This window comes from Oryzias melastigma, linkage group LG18, assembly GCF_002922805.2.
Source record: "Oryzias melastigma strain HK-1 linkage group LG18, ASM292280v2, whole genome shotgun sequence".
Taxonomy (NCBI): domain Eukaryota; kingdom Metazoa; phylum Chordata; class Actinopteri; order Beloniformes; family Adrianichthyidae; genus Oryzias; species Oryzias melastigma.
In genome coordinates, this window is record NC_050529.1 from 5,166,319 (window position 1) to 5,185,275 (window position 18,957).

General features: G+C 38.3%; 1 protein-coding gene and 1 long non-coding RNA gene across 3 annotated transcripts; both read left to right on the forward strand.

Annotated features, from left to right (window-relative positions):
• The first annotated feature begins 1,700 nt into the window (after positions 1-1,700).
• On the forward strand, positions 1,701-2,912 carry LOC118600093. Its single transcript, XR_004949660.1, has 5 exons — positions 1,701-1,888; positions 2,011-2,235; positions 2,350-2,412; positions 2,598-2,694; positions 2,798-2,912. It is a non-coding gene; the product is annotated as an uncharacterized LOC118600093 (long non-coding RNA).
• An 8,512-nt stretch (positions 2,913-11,424) lies between these two features.
• LOC112155732 (alpha-tectorin) lies at positions 11,425-17,146 on the forward strand. 2 transcript variants are annotated; one of them, XM_024287586.2, is made up of 15 exons: positions 11,425-11,894; positions 12,052-12,077; positions 12,354-12,429; positions 13,075-13,105; positions 13,208-13,433; positions 13,521-13,756; positions 13,841-13,903; positions 13,997-14,196; positions 14,277-14,405; positions 14,483-14,667; positions 14,909-15,060; positions 15,145-15,390; positions 15,466-15,625; positions 15,724-15,810; positions 16,805-17,146. In XM_024287586.2, exons 3-14 carry the CDS (start codon positions 12,384-12,386, stop codon positions 15,808-15,810), a joined length of 1,761 nt encoding a protein of 586 aa, XP_024143354.1. In that variant the 5' UTR covers positions 11,425-11,894; positions 12,052-12,077; positions 12,354-12,383; the 3' UTR covers positions 16,805-17,146. The 2 variants fall into 2 exon arrangements, with proteins under 2 accessions (XP_024143354.1, XP_036072684.1); XM_036216791.1 differs by lacking the exons at positions 11,425-11,894; positions 12,052-12,077 and having other exon boundaries at positions 12,084-12,429.
• Positions 17,147-18,957: the final 1,811 nt, after the last annotated feature.

Sequence of the window (18,957 nt, forward strand, 5' to 3'; positions counted from 1 at the left end):
AAGGCCTAGGCTTGGAAAAACTGTGAGAACACATTGAACATTCAATTTTTATAACAAATTGTACGAGACAAAAGATCATTGCAAAACTACTGAAAAGTACCGGAGAAAAGTTTTTTGATGTAATTTCTTCTTGAATTAACTATCTATTACAGTTTGATCCTGAGTAGATTCACAGGGTTGCTGGAGCCTATCTCAGCCATTCTAAGCAAATATATTTTTATTTGCATTTCCTAACGCACAAACACAAACTAAACTGTTTCTATCCTTTCTTAGAACTTCCTCAATGATCGGTTTTTCCATTTTTCCAGTCCACAATGGGGAGGTTCCCACCAGGAAATAGGTCATTCTCCATAGCTGCCGTTCCTCCCCTTACATCCCTTTGTTTGCCAACAAAACCCGGGTGAAATAAAATCCAGCGATATAAAGAAGGCAGATAAAAAAGTGAGGACAGTGGCGTTCTTCACTGCTGCAGAAGACGTGATCGACTTTTGATCCTTCGCTGAAACATCAGAGGGTAAAACACGATTTACGGCTGTTCCAGCTCCAGAGAACCTTCTAATGTAGCTTTAAATCTGATTAGGGAATCGCTAGAAGAAAAGAAGAGTTTTAACTTAAGATTCAGTTTACCAGCAGTTTGATTCATACATGATTTGTGGTTGCTTTGATGAACTGATTCATAGACGACTTTGGTTCATCTTGAATGATCTGATTCATAGATCCAGATCATCTTTATCCAAAACTTCCTCCAGTGTGACTCAGATCAACACCTACTGAACAGTACAGGGTAAGTTTTCCAGATTTCTTCTATTTCTTTAAAATAATAAATTAACAAACAAACTAGAATAAATGTCAAATCCATTCACGTTTTAGTTTGATAAAGTTCTGTTGTTTTTCCACATCACAATAATCCAAAGGGATCATTATTAAAACATTCTACCAAACTGTGTGGTCACATGACACAAGGACTGTAATGATGGTTGATCAGTTTTTGCTGTATGTTGTTTTCTCTGATGGTCGTTTTACAGTAAAATAAACCCATCATGTCTCAATCCAAATGGTATTTTCCAATATCAATTCAATCAATTTTGTAACAATTTTGTAATAAAATCTCCGTTAATTCATTTATAATTTATGTCATAGTGATTAGTTTTTACTGGGATCATAACTTAGAAACAACCACATTATTCTGAGGTAGTTGAAGGTTTCAGTGACACATTATCAGCTTTTAGTCTGTTTCTCTACACAGAATTCCGGCTGCAGAGTTTCTCCATCAACTGGGATTCTGAGACTCCGTTGTGGTAACTTCCTCCAAGATGCTCCGCCCCCTGCTGTTCCTGTTTGCTGTTGCCGGTCTGACGGGTTAGTCACTGAAACAGAAGATGTTTTTGAATAAACTGAAATTCCCTTGAATCTTTTCTGTAGTAGTTGTTCACTTTCAGCTTATCCCTTTCGGGCGCGCCACAGCGTAACAGCACCCACTGTTTTCCTTCAGTGATTTGTCAGAGTTTTTACGCCAGAAGCCCTTCCTGACACAACCCTGTACTTGAGGGGCACAGGGACCCAGTTAGGCAGCAGCGTCAAGGGTCTTGCCTAAGGACCCAATCTGGGTGGGGATCAGTGGACAACCCTGGGAATCAAACCCAGGGCTCCTGGGTGCCAGCCCTTCACCTAGCCCACTGAGCCACCCAGCCACTCCTTGAATCTTTTCTGTGCATTCATTAAAATTTAACTCAATTTGTTTGTTTCATGATGTGATAAATGCTCGTTCTTCTTGTATGTTTCCATCTTTTCAGATGCATCCCTTTATTTAGAAATTGATAACAACACTCCGATTGACACCAGCGATTGTCCCATCACATATTATGGACAGGAGTACACAACCGTCTATGTGAGAAACAGGAACTTTATCAATCAAAAATGTTTTTTCTTTTTGTTTACCTATCAAGGTTATAACAAAAATGAAACAAGTTGTGTCAATTTAAAAAGAAACTTTTCTCTGTTGTTTTATAGACAAACTTCACCGGTGAAGACCTGTTAATTTGTTTCAACGGCTATTACAACCCTGAGGGGAACGGAGACTGTATCAGGGTCCCGAATACTGAAAACAAAACAGCTATTGCTTTGAATAATAACAATAATCCTGCTTCTTGGACCTCGCTGACAGATTTTGTCCACAGCTCTGTAAGCACCGTCACAAACAACGTAACATGCTACTTGCACTTCTATTTCAAATCAGTAAGTGTGCTTGTTCAGTCTTCAAGTCTCTTCAGTCAAACTAAGCAGCTGTCAGATCAAACTCTTTTCTGCTCTTGAGATCAATCCTTCATGATATTTGTTCAACATTCACAGGACATGGCTCTGTTTAGCATGGGGTCCCAGTCAGTTGTCATGTGGGATGGTGATCCACAAACGGTGAGTAAAAGAAATTTGTGGTTTTCAGCACATTTAAGTTTATATGTAACTTTTTATTTAAGAATCATGTGACTATTTCAATGCAGAATGAACATATATATATATTGGAACATTTTTGTTTAAACTTTTTTCTCTGATGTTTTTTTCATGTGTGTCTTACACTCATTTATGTTTGTTCTTTCTAGTTTGCTAGTGTTCTGGTCAATGGAGACGTGGTAGAAAATGTGTTTGGGATTCAGAACAATTTTTCTTTTTCAGACACCAGTGGATGCAGAATCTCAGGTTCGTAAAAGTTGGATTTTTTATCACACATTGATGATGATTGAATGAACTACAACATGGTCAGAGTCTCTGAACTCGTGAATTTGTGTCCTGCATTTCACAGGTTTTGGGGTGAAACCTGGAGATACACGTCAAATTCCCAACACCTGTACTTTCCTGACATGCAGCAGCACCAGGATTCCCTCCATGAAGACTTGTGGTTCGCCGGGACGATGTGACGGAACGTAATGACCTTCTTGATATAATGAAATGGTGTAATCATTAAAACAATATTAAAAAGAACAGAATTTAAAATCAAGCTTGTTAATATCCTAAGTAATTAACCCTAATTTTAAATCAGTGACTCTACTTCTGTATGAATTTTATGTTAGAAACTTTGTCTTAGTAACACTGTTTTTCACCATATATTTGCAGATTTACCTGAGTAACACAGTTCAAGAACTTTAGTTACTTCATGTTAGTAACTTTGCTTAAAGGGTAACCAAACCCGAAATCAACTTTTATAAGTTATAAGTATAACTTCTATAAATGAGACTTCAAAAGTACTGTCTGACAAATTCAAATAAATGTGTTTAATTCATGAAATATAGTCTAGAACTGCATTTGTGCCCCCTACTGGTTGAAACGAGGTATTGCAGCTGGATTTCATGATTGGTCGACCGGTGTAAGTCGCAGAAGTTTCCCGTTACCTGCTCTGCAGCTCCAGTATAAAAGCCCCGCCCACCTCTGATTCCGTAACGGTCTGTCGTTAGCTTTAGCACGGCTCGTAGCCAGGTGTTGTGCCTTCAGGGGTCAAAAATCTGATGAAAAGACGCTTCAAGTCTCCCTGAAGATTGAAAGTTTTGGTGATAAATTAAAACATTTAAATGAGTCAGTCTTCTTTAACATCTTATCACTTGATCACTTGTTACAGTTTGGGTGTTTTTGCCATTTTCATTCAAACATGTCAAAATTTTACCAAAAAATACAAATAATGAACTGAAATTTCTTCCACTGTTTCTCCAACAGAACTTTTAATTCTTCTATGTTGGAATGTGTCAATGTGAGTGACGGACAGAGTGAGTCACGTTCCTCCACATGATTTGATGTTATCTGGAACCAGAAGATTATTTAGAAATCACTCATTTCCTGTTTACTTCTGCATGGACACAAGCTCCTCCACCCGTAAACTCAACAATCGCTCTGACCCAAAGCATCACCGTGACTAAACAAACTACTCCATCACCAACCGATGAATCCACCGTCTCTACGGGAAATAACTGTGAGCACCACGGTCTTTATTTGTGTTTCATGGCTGATGTATGTAAAGTGAAGTCTGCTCCGCTTCATGACGTTCATCTTTGTGGTTCCAGTTGTGGTTGCTATGTCTATTGGGATTTCCACCAACTTACCATGGGAAGACATCAAAGCTGAGTTCTTGTCACAGGTGAGTCATTTGCATAACCAACAGTAGGAGTTTTAGATGAACGGTGTCTTATTGGCCTGTTTGGTAAAAGTTTTGTTGTGTTTACTTTAACACCAGAGTTTTAGCTCCAGTGTAAACTTTATTATACTCTTTAACCATTAATGCAATTTTTGTTCTTCCAATGGAATCTGAGAAAAGAAGCTGTGCATCAATATGTAATACTTATAGTATTAAAGGGCCCTGATTCACTTTACGGCAGTAAAAATCTAATTTAGTTGGAATTCCTTTGATTGCATAAATAGTAAAGAGTTACTAGAGTTCAAAGAACGTGTTTCATGTAATTCAAAAGGTTAAACTTGGGTTGTTTTGTCCCGAATGAGCTGAATTTTGCTTATTTTTCCAGCTGAAAGCTGAATTTGTAAGACGTGGACTTCCACCTGACCTTAGTCTACGGATCCTGAAGGGCCAAAGAGTTTAGATATCGTCATCATCATCCAATAAAGGCTGAACATGAACCAAACAACTGTTTCAAAGTTGACCATGTTGGATATTTTTCTTTTTTAAACACTTTCTGATTCATGATTCTCCAGCCAGCAAAGCAAACGCGCTAAAGATGAGTTCTCTACCTTGTAACAGATTAGCTCGGTAGCATGCTACAGCAGAGCTTGCTAGCATAACAAGTAAAAATGGATGCAAGAGCTTCTGTCTAAAAACAAGCCATTTGAAAATGGTGTTCTTAGCATGTTTTTGTAGCATTTTTCTCCTGATAGAGGACATAAATCAAGAAAATTAAGATTCAAACTGCATTTCTGAGTATTTCTTATTCAAATTGTTATAAATCAGGAGCAGACGAAAAGATCGTATTTTTAAAAAAATGTAGTTTCTATATACAAACTATAACTGGCAGGCCACAAGCTCCGCCCCATTCTGATGTCACTTGCTGACAAATAGATCCAAATATGTCTTCATTTTTCCCTTTTGAGCTGGAATCTGGATCAAAACTGGACGAGTAAATAGCTTCATGACTGCTCGCCTTTTTTGTTGCACCGCTAATGTTAGCTTTGTAAACAATCACATAAGAGGTTCGATAATTTGATTACGAATGTATAATTCTGTATCTTGTCTTTGATGATTGTCACTTCCTGGTGTTTGTTTCCATTGACTTAGAAAGTTTTGTAGATTTGCTCATAAACGTATCTGACAAAGATGTCGCTAGTATACCATAGTATAGCATATACAATATATAATAAATGAGCTAAAATACTTCCAAATTTTAAATTTTGTATCAGTTTTCTTTATTAGATTACACTTTCAGATTTATAATAAATAAAACTCGTACCAGAAGAAAACAATTTTGTGTTTCATTTTGTGTTTCCAGACTTTGGACTAGAACAACTGATTAAATCAAAAATACTCCAACAATAAGTTATTTTTTAAACTTCAACGCAGATCAACAATCTTTAATGACTATATAATAATAAATAAACGATTAGTAATTGTGTACGTACAAACATTTGTGCATAAATGTAAGTGTATATATGTGTATTGTATCTATGTGAGATTAAATACATTTGATTTTATCGTCTTTTTTTAACACTATATTGTGTCGCTTTTTTTTTCTTTATTTTGTCGTCTGTTATGATTGTTTTAATTTATTTTATGTTTGCCTGTGCAGCACAAACAAAGCTGTCAGTAATTAAAACATGCAAATGTGCAATAAAAAAAATAATTATTTTGTTCTATTCATTTCTATTTATGAGGCTTCTACTTCAGATATTAATTGTCTTTTTTTTGTTTTCTCCTATTTTTTCTTTAAAGCATTTGTCTAAAATAAAATATTTTATTCTATTCTGCAGAAACCCTCAGCTGTCTCCTCATAACAGACTTTTGCTTTTTGAATGTTCCTAAACATCTGTAACATGCTAGTTATTAACATTTTCTTCTTTATGTTTTCTTGTCTGTGAAATGAGGGAATAGTTTGTTTAATTACCAACTATGGAACCAGTTTCAGCTAAACCCACATTTAATCAAAGCTTATGATGGAGGCCGAGGACACAGACCTCCATTCAAGCTGCTGCAGTTAAAGCCTACAGCCACTAGAGGGCCCCACTTACCTAAAGGCACACAGTGAAAGTGCAGCTGGTTGGTTGATGATTTTCCTCTCATTCATTTGTTCCTTGAAGCTGTTTTTAGGACATGAATTACAAGAAGTTTGCTGTTTTTATGGCCGTCTTGGTGAAATATTGCAACATTTTCATAAATCCAAACTTGTTTGAAACCCAAAGGAGAAGTAACTACTTGTATTAGTGTAAACAAAAAAATATTCATATTGAGATTTTCCAGAACAGTTTGATTAGAGTAAAATGTTCTTGTATTTCACTGATTCTTGACTAAATATGTCTGACATACTAAGTTTGATCTAAAGGATCTCTGAATACTGCTGTTGGATTTTAGCACAGATTATTACTTTTTGTGAGTATTTTAGTGTAAATGTATATGACCACTCTTTAGACGCCCCATGTTATCTCTCTTGTCCTCTGCAATAGTCACCAGCATTGAAAAACATTAGAAACCTCTTTTCCCAGGTGTTCTCTGGGCTTCTCCGGTGGTGAGAAGCCCACCGGAGAATTTCCAACAACAACCAACAAACTTTGATATGTCGAAAGGGGGACAAGCACGAGAAAGGGAACGCAGACTGTGCTGCCATCAGACTTTGATTGTGGAAACGGGTTAGCCGCTAGGAGCTAAGAAACCAGACTCACAGGGACGGATCAGGGGATGCTTGAGAGCAAATACTGAGAGTTTCATGATGATTGGTGGACATTAAAAGATCCAAACTTTGGCCCCTCTCAAGTCAGATTACATTGGGTTGGGGTTAGAAGGAAAATGTCTGGACCCTACGCCCCCGTGGAGGGTAGAATCAAGTGCACTCTCCATAATTATAAAGTAAGTTTGATCAATTCTGGGGCTGTGAGGGGGTCGTGGGGTCCAACGCTTGGGCTCCTGAGGTTAAAATTAAAAAGTGACAAGAATTGTACAGGTGAAGGAGCTGGTTAGGTTTAGGATTGTTTTCCTGGGTTGGGTTTAGGGTGGAGGTTAGGGTTAGGGTTAGGGTTCTGGTACCAGTCCCGATGGTTGGGGACCCCTGATTAGTATATACATTTTTTCTTTGTCTGTGGTCCAGTTCTAAGAGGCCCTCAGACTGTTACTGGGTCGCGGCTCAGAGGTTGAGGGCCCTGACTTTATGGGAACAGCCACCACGTCAAAAAACGACGAGTTTTAGACACCCAAAACCATACGTCCATATATGAGGAGTTATTGGGTATAGAAAATGGATGAATAGACTTACGTCTATGTTCAGAGAGGTTTGACTGACAGTTCTGGTTCATGACATTGACTCTCTCAGAGGTCACATTCCAGAATGTTGACTCACCATGAGCTGAGAAACGTTCATCTCCTGTCGGTGTAACTTTAGACCTTTTAATTCAGAGATATTTAATACACAGAAGTGGATATCTGATAGTTTGCCCGGGGTGGCAGGATGTGCTGAGAAGGTGATGGAAAGCATCGGCCCGGCCTCACAACCTGTTCAGGGTTAACCCCGCCTTCACCCCAATAGTTGGGTTGGCTCCAGCAACCAAAGAGAATTAGTGAAGACGAGTAGATTATAACAATATATTTAAAAACATCACATTTTTGAAAGTTTACCTGAAAGAATTGAGCCCACTCAACAGGACACTTAACTCTGGAGCTTTTAGCGTTCTTTGAATTATCGTAACTATTCAACATTTGACCCAACCGATATAATTCCAATGGAATTATAAAGCAGAGAAAAAGCAGCTTTAACACTTTACAGAACTGGAGAGTCTCCATACAAGCTGATTCTGACGTGGAGAAAAGCACTTTAGTACCATCATGCTAACAGTAGTTCAGATTGTGTAGTCTTAGTCCGTCTACCAAACTTATGGCTGACGACTAGCTTTAGTGTCTCAAAGTTGAGTGCTGATGGAGCCACTTTTATGAGTGGTTATTGAGTAGTTCAGATGCAATGACTCAACAATACAACATTGCCTCGATGTATGTGACTCTTTTGAAACATTCTGTTTTTCTGTCTTCTTTGTTTTCTGTGCTGGTTGGTTGTGGTTTGTCCTGTGGTTGTCTGTAGAGTGGTGCACAGCCGCCTGCACTTGAAGATCAGTTGGTTGAGCTCTATTTAAGTATCTCTGTTTCAGTGGTCAGTGTCGGACCGTCTTTGCTACTAAGTTGCATTTACTTCACTATTTCTTTTTTTTAATCTCAAAAACAATTTGTTCTAAAAAAAATACTTGTCCTTCACTCAACCTTGGTTGTTCTGCACTGTATCTGGGTCATTCCAAACGCACTGTAACACTTTAACTTAAGACGGGCGGGGCAGACTCTACTACTGACTTCCTGTAGATTCAACCCTGATGACCTCAAAGTCTATGATTTATTCTAAGAAAAGATTCAAAGTTTTTGCTTTGACTGAACTCGAGTTCCAGCATTAGCACCACAAAGGAACCACACTGGTTCATAATCATGGAAAATGTGGGAGTTTTTCCTACCCTCAACTTATGTCTACATTTACTTACATTTGTTTGCTTTTGGAATATTTGTTGCATAAATTTAAGTATTTTATTCACTTCTTTTCTCATAAAATAAAACCCTACCTCCCCTTCATTCATCCTGGTTCTTCTCTAAACCTGACATGAGGATTTAACTCTTAGCTCCAGTTGTGACGTTCTTTAAATTACTGTGACTTCTCCAGCATTTACACAATTAACTTAATTCCAACGGATATCAAAACAGAGAAAAGCGGCTTTGTGGTGATATGCAACACTTTACTAATGTTAAGTTTTACATGTTGGTCACTCAAACATTTCAGTTAGTTAAGAGTTTTTTTTGTCAGAATTTGTTAGAAATATTTTAAATTCATAAACGTCATAGTTACTGTAGTTATTTGGCTGTCACTGATGACGTCTCTTATATTAAAGGGTTAAAAATAAAATTATTAATGATCGAATATGCAGCTCATTAAGGCTGATTAAAATCTACCTTAGAATAAGTTTCTACTTTAAAGTATGTATGGAAACACATTCATTTTTTTCAATAAATCCCTTTCTCTATTGGTTTAATCTTGCTTTGTGAATAAAGAACACCTTTGAAGATTCATGTTTTACTTTTGGTTACCTCTCGGCTGTAGAAAAACTTCCTGTTGAGCGACATTCCAGCTCAGAGCTTTGTTCTGAATACTTGTATCAGATATCAGCTTTTGAATTCTCTTTAAAATCAGGCTTTACAACATTCCTGTTCTTTTATTTTAGTGATAAACACTTTCTAATACATGCCATAACATACATCATTATATTAGCTCCTCAAAGCATTATTTTAAACATTTTAAACTTTATCTCCACTGATCACCAAAGCAGTTATGGTGTTTGTTTTAGATCAGTTCAGATTTTAGTTTTTGGCTACAGTATTATAGTATAAAGAAGTTCACATTTGGATTGTAACCTGCACTAAATATGTAGAATTCTTGGCCTATAAACACCAGGAGATGCAACCAAGTGGCACAACTATATGTTTCTTGGGGAAAATTGTCTTCTTAATGTAATCTTATTTCATTTATACAAAGTTTAAGTATCTGATTTTGTAATGGCGTGACCTGCTTCCACCTGTAATTGGTTCATTTGGATTCATTTTCTTAAGAGCTCATCAAGTAAACACTATATCTGTACAGCAGCTGCCCGAGGCGCCTCCTGTCTCTGAATGAAAGGCTGTAGGGAGAATTTCTCTTTCACTTTACTGAAAACCGTCCACTGTTGTTATTGAGGTAACAATACGGAAGTTCTAATTTAAAAAAGATTCTATAACAAAAATTACATTAATTCATCATCTTTTGTGACAGTGACTAAGGAACAGATCTGTCTTGTGTAGTATGAATATATATTCAAATTCAACTTTATTTACTCTATTCATTTTAGAAAGAGAATGACGTCATCTGCATACAAGACTATGTAGAGTTTCATGGGTTCTTATGGCCATAGCCAAAGGCTCAAGGTCTATTAATATTAGAACAAAAATCACATCAACTGGGTACAAGGCTATGCTACCATCCATAATACCATAGCCAAAGGCTCAAGGTCTATTAATATTATAAAGAGAATTATATCATCTGGGTACAAGGCTGTGCTATGTTCATGATTGCTAATAGTTTTGGCTGTAAACCCTTCATTGGTTTTTATGGCCATAGCCAAAGGTTCAATGTATATTAAGATTAGAAAAAGAATTATGTCATCTGAATCAAAGGCTATGTGATGTTTATGATTGTTAATAGTTACCCCTGTATTACCTTCATGGGTTCTTATGACCATAGCCAAAAAAAAAGTATCTATTAATATAATTGTATTTTAATAATTATGGTCATAGACAAATCCTTTAGGACTATTAATTCCTGAAAAAGAATCATATCATTTGGATACAAGGCTATGTGATGCTCATAATTGCTTATAGTTGCCCCTATTATTCCTTCATAGGTTCTTATGGCCATAGCCAAAAGAAAAGTGTCTATTAATGTAATTGCATTTGAATAATTATGGCCATAGCCAAATCCTGTAGGACTATTAATTCAAGAAAGAGAATTATATCATCTGCGTATAAGACTATGCGATGTTCATGATTGTTAATAGTTATACCTCTGATGCCTTCATGGGTTCTTATGGCCATAGCCAAAGACAATAGGTCTATTAATATAATTGCACTTGAATAATATTCTAAAGAAATAAACCTCAAATCTTGATTTTTTTTGAGAGAGAGAGAGGAGGGGTTCCACTTATGTGTGCTTTAAGCGGAAACATTTCAGAGCCACTTTTTCTATGTCCATTTGAATGTTTTACTATTAATTTGGGGTTTATTAACTGTCCATGACGATCTTAGATCTATTCTAACTTTTACTTATAATTGGCAGCGTAGTGGAGACTCTCAACAAGAGAATTCTTGGGAATTGTGACTGATAAATGAACGAGGTATTTCTGAAATTCAAATCCTCTCATCAAGGAAACATCTACAGTTTTCTCAAGAGTATTTGATAACTTCAGAAAGGATCTAGTGTCTTTAACCAGTTTCTATCTGACATCTACAGGGTGTGAGCGTAAACCAAACAAGTTAAGTAGGATTTCTGTCTTCTGAGCTCGACGAATGTGGAATAATTTTATATATTTATATTTATGTTCAACGAGAGAAACCTACACTGTCGTTAAAAGCTTTCAATGCTTTTTTAAGGTTTGATGTCATCTTTTAAGCATTGTTCCAAGAGTTTTTATAATGTTATCCTTAAAATGAGTTTTCAACCTGATGGAGCCATTATCGTCATCGTCAATCACTTTAATTTAGAAAAGTGTTCTCAGTTGACTTATTTTAGTTAAAATCAATTAATTTGACCATAGATTAAGCAACAGTTAATCCTCTTTACGTAAGATACAAACATAAATTAATCTGAGATCATCTACTAAACACTACATTTACATTTTTTATCTGTTTCACTTGTAGTTTGTAACCAGATATTCATTAATTAGCAGAGAAAACGGATCCCATCAGCTCCACCTTCACGCCCTGATCGGGTTTCTTGTGGGCGGTGACAGGACCGAGATAAAAAGAGGCCGACGCAGAACCCAGAATCAGAGCGATCTTCATCTCGAAGCAGATCCACCAATCCTGAAGGATCACCTGAGACCCTCCAGATCAGCAGCTGTCATCTTTTTCACCAAAGCTCCAAACGGTAAGGTGTCAGACCAAAGACTTCTGTGTATTTGTTCATCCTTAGACCACCATGGAGCAGTGGTTTGTGGGTATTGTCGTCATTCCTGTTGTTGCTCCTGTTGTAAAAGTGGCAGATTAACACTTTGTCTATTTTTGCTTTTTTCTTGCATTACTAGGAAAAGAAGATCTCGGAACGTCAAAGGTTTGTTTAACTGAACCAAAACATTGAATACGGCTTTTGTATTATTATCGTAAATAACATATTTGGGCTTATATTGGTTAATTGTGTCTATAAAAAAGGATAAAATAGGATAATAAGATAACCAATCATAACCTTTATAAAGTTGTTTGTAAAGAACACGAGTCGATTTGACGTTCTGGTCTATGAACACATGATCTGCTTTAATTAGATCGTTTCTCCTCTCAAGAAATAACTGAAATTTGTGCTAAAATTATGTCAATTATCTTTGTTTTTCAGCTTTTGTCGCTGATTGGAACTTTCTCCAAAATGCTCCGCCCCTTCCTCTATCTGTGCGCTATTTCCGCCCTGTCAGGTGAGTCAAAAAGAGAAAAAAGAAACACCAGTCAGCGATTAGAAAGCTCACATATTTATGTAAATCAATTAATTTTAACAATAAATCTAAAGGAGTAATGTATTTTCTGGAGTATAAGTTGCAAGAAAAAAAAAAGTCTAATCAAGAGGAAAAAACCTATTATATAAGTCGCTCTGGAGTATAAGTTGCACTTTTGGGAGAAAAGCCTAACGTTTCTGAACAAATCCACCAAACCCAGCGTAGATAAAGACAAATAAATACATACAGTAGTGCTAATCTTTAGACCTGTGTAAGATAAATATCAAACTCTAAGAGAAAAAACAATCAAATTCTCTTTCATGTTTGTTTTAGACGACACTTCTTCTGCTGCTGTCAGTAACAAATACTTATACTCCAATGCAACGCCCTCTAGTGGTTGTTAGAGGAAACGACAGCTAAAGGACAACCAGTGTTTACTGGGAAAACAACAGATATATGAGCTTATTTAGGTCTAAAATAACAAAACAAATTAGCCACTCCTAAGTAAAAGTCACACCCCTGGCTAAACTATACTCCGAAAAATACGGTAGATATATTGTATGTTTCCGTCCAGCATGCAGATTGGACCATGTCTTCTTTAAATTTGTCCCGCCTCCATCTTTGCAGGTGTCTATGGAAACTGTGATGGCAGCGGCAGGTAGCTATGTTTACAATATATTTTTGGAGAAAATAGAGCCCCCTAGTGGCTGGAGATCTCATCACCAGCTTACGATGACATTTCTTCTTCTGCCTCCATCAGCTGTCTCTGCACAGTGACTGGTCCCACCGTCATTGACTTCAAGAGACAAATGAACTCTGTGTCCGACCGGTGTGAGTACTCTCTGCTGCACGATCAGTCTACTGGATTCTCTCTGAAGGCCAACTTCCTGGAACGGCGTCGCAGAGATGTGAGCTTTGTGGACAGTCTCACTCTGGACTTCAGTGACAGTGAAGACATTCAGCTGCTGCAAGGACACAGAGTCACGGTAAGCTGGATAAAAACCTCCACTCTTCTGCTCTGAAGATGTTTGAGGAGTTTTACTGACTGTTTCCTCCTTCAATCTGTCCAACAGGTAGCAGGATCACCTGTGACCGTCAACAGTTCAGTCCAGACGTTTAGTGGAGTTGATCTCTCCAAGGACCAGACTGGAGTCACTGCTAGTTTTTCAGTCAATGGCTCCTCTGTGTCTGTGTTCTTTGATGGAACCACAGCTCAGATCTACATGGCTGATCCCGTCAATTTTACCTATGACGGTCTGTGCGTAGACTCCAACAATGTATCATCTTTAAGGCTCTCCAGCGACACCAGGTAACATCAGATCACTAAGTCAGAGTCTCAATGATTGATGCTGTTTGATGAAAGTGAAAAATTAGATCTGTTTGTTACCTGTAGCTGTCAGTTCAAGTATCCAGACCCTGCTGACAACACCATCAACTGCTCTGCTGTGGCTCAACAGTAAGAACATCCTCCATTCACCTTAAGTGATAAAGAACCAGTATAAATGAGTATCTGTTTAATGTCTTCTCTGGTCTCTCCTGCATTGAACAGGTGTGACGTCCTGAAATCTGCCCCGTTCTCCTCCTGTAACTCTAAAGTTGACCCTCAACCATACATAAATGCCTGCAATGAAACTCTGTGCAAATATCCTGATGTGGACGGTCTCAGGTGTCAGTTCATTCAGGCCTACGCCAAAGCCTGTGAGAAGAGTCAAGTCAACCTGCAGAGCTGGATGACAGAAGCTCAGTGCCGTAAGAGCTGGCTAACTGTACCTTTAAATATCTTGGTTTCAAACAGCTTCTCAGAGTCATTCAGGTGTTTTCCTTCACAGTTCAGCCTAAGCCGGTGTGCGGGGACAGAATCTGCAACAGTCATGAGTTCTGCGGAGAAATCAACTACAACGGTGGTTGCCGTTGTAGAGAAATTTTCGCCTTCGTGTACAGACAGTCAAACCTGTTAGGTATGATAGCTGTGATAAAGAAGGATTAGGACTCTACAGAAATGAACATTTCATGATTTTTACTTGTGCTTGTTCAGGAGGCCCAACTGTTTGCAAGGACAACAACGCTTCCCTCTCTCTGGTGGGTTGTCTCCTGAATGAAAAAAGCATCGACTACACTCTCCTACACCTCAATGACAAGAACTGCACAGGTGTGATGGACCCGGACAGTCACATGGTGACGTTTGGCTTCAACGGTGACAGCTGTGGGACTAAGGTTACGGTGAGTTTTCTACAAAAACATCTTCGTCTCTGTGATGAACAACTCCTGCTTCTTTCTAGGGGTGATAGGTACCACAACTCTGAGGTAAGTTGGTTCTGATAGATACGATACAGCAGTACAGACATTGAGAAAGAATGAAATCAAGCATTTCAATTATTAGTCCTTTCTTGTTTAGGAACTTTTCTGGAGTTTCAGTCATTTGTCATTTTGATCAATGACTTATCAATGTCTGGTCCTATAGGAAACTAGCAACCAGATAATATACAAGAATGGCATCATGACCAGTAACGGCTCCTCTGAAGTCATCACCCGTCAGGATGAAATTTACATCGAGTTCTCCTGCATCAACAAGAAGCCTGAAATGCAGACGGTGGTTTTCAGGATCCAAGGAAGGTTTGTTCGTCTCTCTAACAGGAATTTAAAAGTACTTTTTGGGGTGGTTTATGATTGTATTGATGTTTTGTTTGTTCTCTGCAGCACTGTCGTCCAGTACATCAAATCTGAAGTCTGGAACTACAGCGTGACCATGAAGGCCTTCACCGACGGCAGCCGCACTCAGGTTCTGACTCCAGACTCTGAGGTGAAGCTGAACCAGAGGATCTGGGTGGAGCTGGAGACCGACGGGCTGAACGGAGACTTGGTTTCCGTGGTGACCGACTCCTGCTGGGCGACCGACAACCAGATGTCCAACAGCACTCCCAAATACGACCTGATCATGGACGGGTGAGATGATTTCCAGGAGTGTTTTCTCATCTTTGACGTGGACTTTTGATCAAATTGTCTTTGGTTTGTGAGCAGATGTGCGAATCCCGATGATCAGACGGTGTACGTTGGGGGAAACGGGGAAGGAACCTCCAACTACTTCTCCTTCAACATGTTCCGGTTCTCTCGGAGCACCGGGGAAGTCTACCTTCACTGCAAACTGCAGCTGTGTGCTAAAAAGAACAACTGTGTGCCGGTACGCATCAACGGAAACTTCACTGTAGAGGATTTTTAACCAGATGCAGAAAAATGAAAAGTGATGTCTGTTTTTCACCTTTTTGTTGAAACTTTCAGGCTTGTTCCCGTGGAGTTAGAAGACGCAGGTCTGCCAAATACAGAGATGAAGCCCCCGCTTTCCTCAGCATGGGCTGGAGCCATTAGGTAAGATGCTAATACGTTCGGAATGACGCCCGACAACGTACCCAACATCAAAAAATTAACGGACAATGTGGAGGCGTCGACCACGGAGGACAAAGTCCATTCATTTCTGGGATACCATGGTCCAAATGAATACTCGATTGTGATTGGCTGCTGAGTGTGGATTAAAAAGTGATAATCCACACCTACAAAAGACAGTCCGGTTACCTAAATGTTCTGTATCACTGCGTAGACTACCTTGACAATACGCCGCACCACGGATCAAATAGTTAACTTTTTGTGTAAAAGCGATCTAATTTAAAAAAATAACAAAAATAAAGTACTAAAAATCAATTTAATGTTTGTTTCTTTCAAATGAACATGGTATAAGTGGGATAATGCCTGACATAGTGTGCATTATTAGAAGTTGGGGAACTTGGCAGAAGCAACCGTCCGGCGTGAGTTAATGTCTGATAATGCACGCGTTGACGAGCATTATCACTTTCATAATTGACACTTCAAAGGGAATAATCCCCCTTAAACTCTAGTCACTAGAAAGAAATAGATATTAAATCAAATATTAATATTTTAATCATGTTACTTTTTTAAGTTTACATCATTTTTCACAGGAAACAGACTATTTGATAGGCGGTGTGATGCGTTGTCATGGTGACAGCCATCATCTGCTACAACATCAGTGTGTTGCAGCGGTATCTATTACTGCTTGTGTTTGTCCAGACGATGAAGCGAAAGTTTGTTTCTTTCAAGTCTTTCATCAAAAATGATCACATATTTACTCTGTATGAAGCAATAAGGTCAGAAAGATGGAAAAAAATGATCACTTTTTAATGGATACCCTGCAGCCAATCAGAATGAAGTATTCACCCAGAAAACTTACATATATATTGTAAATCAATCTGCAAATAAATATGTTTTTACAAAAGGTTTAGAAAGAAAAGCTTGAAGAAGAGAACTGTAAACCAATCAGTAGTCACATCTTTTTGGATGTTCTTCTCAGGTGGTTACCTTGGTGACATGGACTAACCAATGGGCTGACGACTTCAATGAAGATGAGACCAAACTATCGTTTCCTGATGATCTTTGGTTTTGAACGATGAGTTGGTGAAGGGAAGTTAATTTAGTAAATCAATAGTAAATGTTCTTAATGTTTGTTTGTTAGCCGTCAAATTATATCTTAATTTCAATATAAATACTAGGTTTCATGAAATTACAGACTTTGATTTAAAGCCTTTTTGGTGGTGGTGTTTGCAGGAATTCCTTCAACAACAGTACAAAGGATTTTTAATGATTTTTAATCAGTTATTTTCTTGCTCTGATGTTAAAAAAACAAACAAAAAAACAGCTTCTCCTTTGTAATTCTGAAATGTACTCTTCACTTTTTTATTTTGTCAGCCTGTTAAACTATATAAAAAAAATAAAGGTTATGGGTAAAAACAAAAAAAAGTTTGGCTTCTTTAAAACGTGCTGATTGTTTTTCTTACCGTTTCCAAAAACCGTTTTTTTAATCACATTTCTATTAATCTTTTCAATGTGTAACAATTCACTTTAACAACAATTCGATTCATATCATCTTTTATGGTCGACGATACGATTCATAGTCGATGTTGGTTCTTTTTTCTGACCTAAAATTGACCCAGAACATCTGAAGCCAAAACTTCAACCATTTGAGTTTGAAAATGCCATTAAAAAACCATTTAAATTGGTCCTTACCATTGACAGTGTAATCTTTGACCCAAGAGTCATTGTAGAGAGCGTTCACTTCAGGAATGTTGGCTTTTTTTTAATACTTTTGATGTTACTCATACATACATGATAAAATGTATTTATTAATTTTTATTTAACTTTTTAATTTAGTTTTTATATTAAGATTTTATTTATTTATTTGATTTAAATCTGGAAACCTGAGAAAATGCATGATTGTGTAAAAATACAGTCCAGTAAGAATTGGCTGTTGTTGCACATTGAAGAAAAAGCACTTCATAACCAGCAGGGGGCGATGTAAGGAAACTTTAGTTTGTGCTGTCATGGTAAAATGTAAAAACCTGCAGTCCAGTTCTGCTACAGTCTGCAAAAGAGAACTGCAGAGGATAATAAAGAAAACACAACGTTTTACCATCATGACAGGAAGAAATAAGTCTATTTTAAATATACATACTAAAGAACACGTCAAAAAACTTGACACAATAATAAAAGGCAAACTGTTGATTCAAAAAAGTATTTTTATTCAGGCTTGAAAGAAGTTCAATTTTCCTCTGGAATTGATTATTTTTATCAGCACAGAGTACATCAGTACATCAGTACAAGAAAAGAAGTTCTTTTCATTTTCAACAAATATCACAGGAAGTTCAGGGGTTCTCACCCCACCTCCACCCCCCAATGTTAAATAAGCAAAATAACACACGTTTCTTGAACTACCGTAACTTTTCAACTGAAAGATGTAATTCCAACAAATTCTCACACAGATTTCTGAGAAATTGGTACCGGATTCAAACCGGTATCGGATGCCGTACCAGTTGTGTACATGGCGCGAATTGGGCCCGGACATGGTACCAGATTCAGTACCAGGTTAGGGTACTGGGTTAGGGTACTGGTGCACTCCGAATACTGGCACTGGACCGGTTTTAGGTTCGCGGCCTGGAGGTTGGAGACCCGTGATTTAATGGGACCCTTGGGACGGGGAACCTGACGGGAAATGGTCCCCAGGACACAACCAGTACCAGTACCGATACCCTAACCTGGCACTGGATGTGGCACTGGACCCAATCCCGGACTGGATGGTGTACCGGACCAAATCTGGCACCTTAGGCTGTCCCAGATCCAATCCGGTACTGGGAGCAAACTGGGCTGGACATGGTACCGGACACAAACCGGTTCAAACAGCCCGGACGTAGTACCAGATGCAGTACCAGGTTAGGTTTAGGGCACCGGTACTGGTGCTCTCCGAATACTGGCACGGTATCGGTTTTAGGTTTGTAACCTGGAGGTTGGTGACCTGTGATTTAATGGGACCCTTGGAATGCGGTACCTGATGCGGACTGGTCCTCGGGGCGCATCCAGTACCGGTACCAGTACCCTAACCTGATACTGGACGCAGTACTGGACAGAAACTCGGCACTGGATGCTGTACCGGACCCAATCCGGGACCAGGTG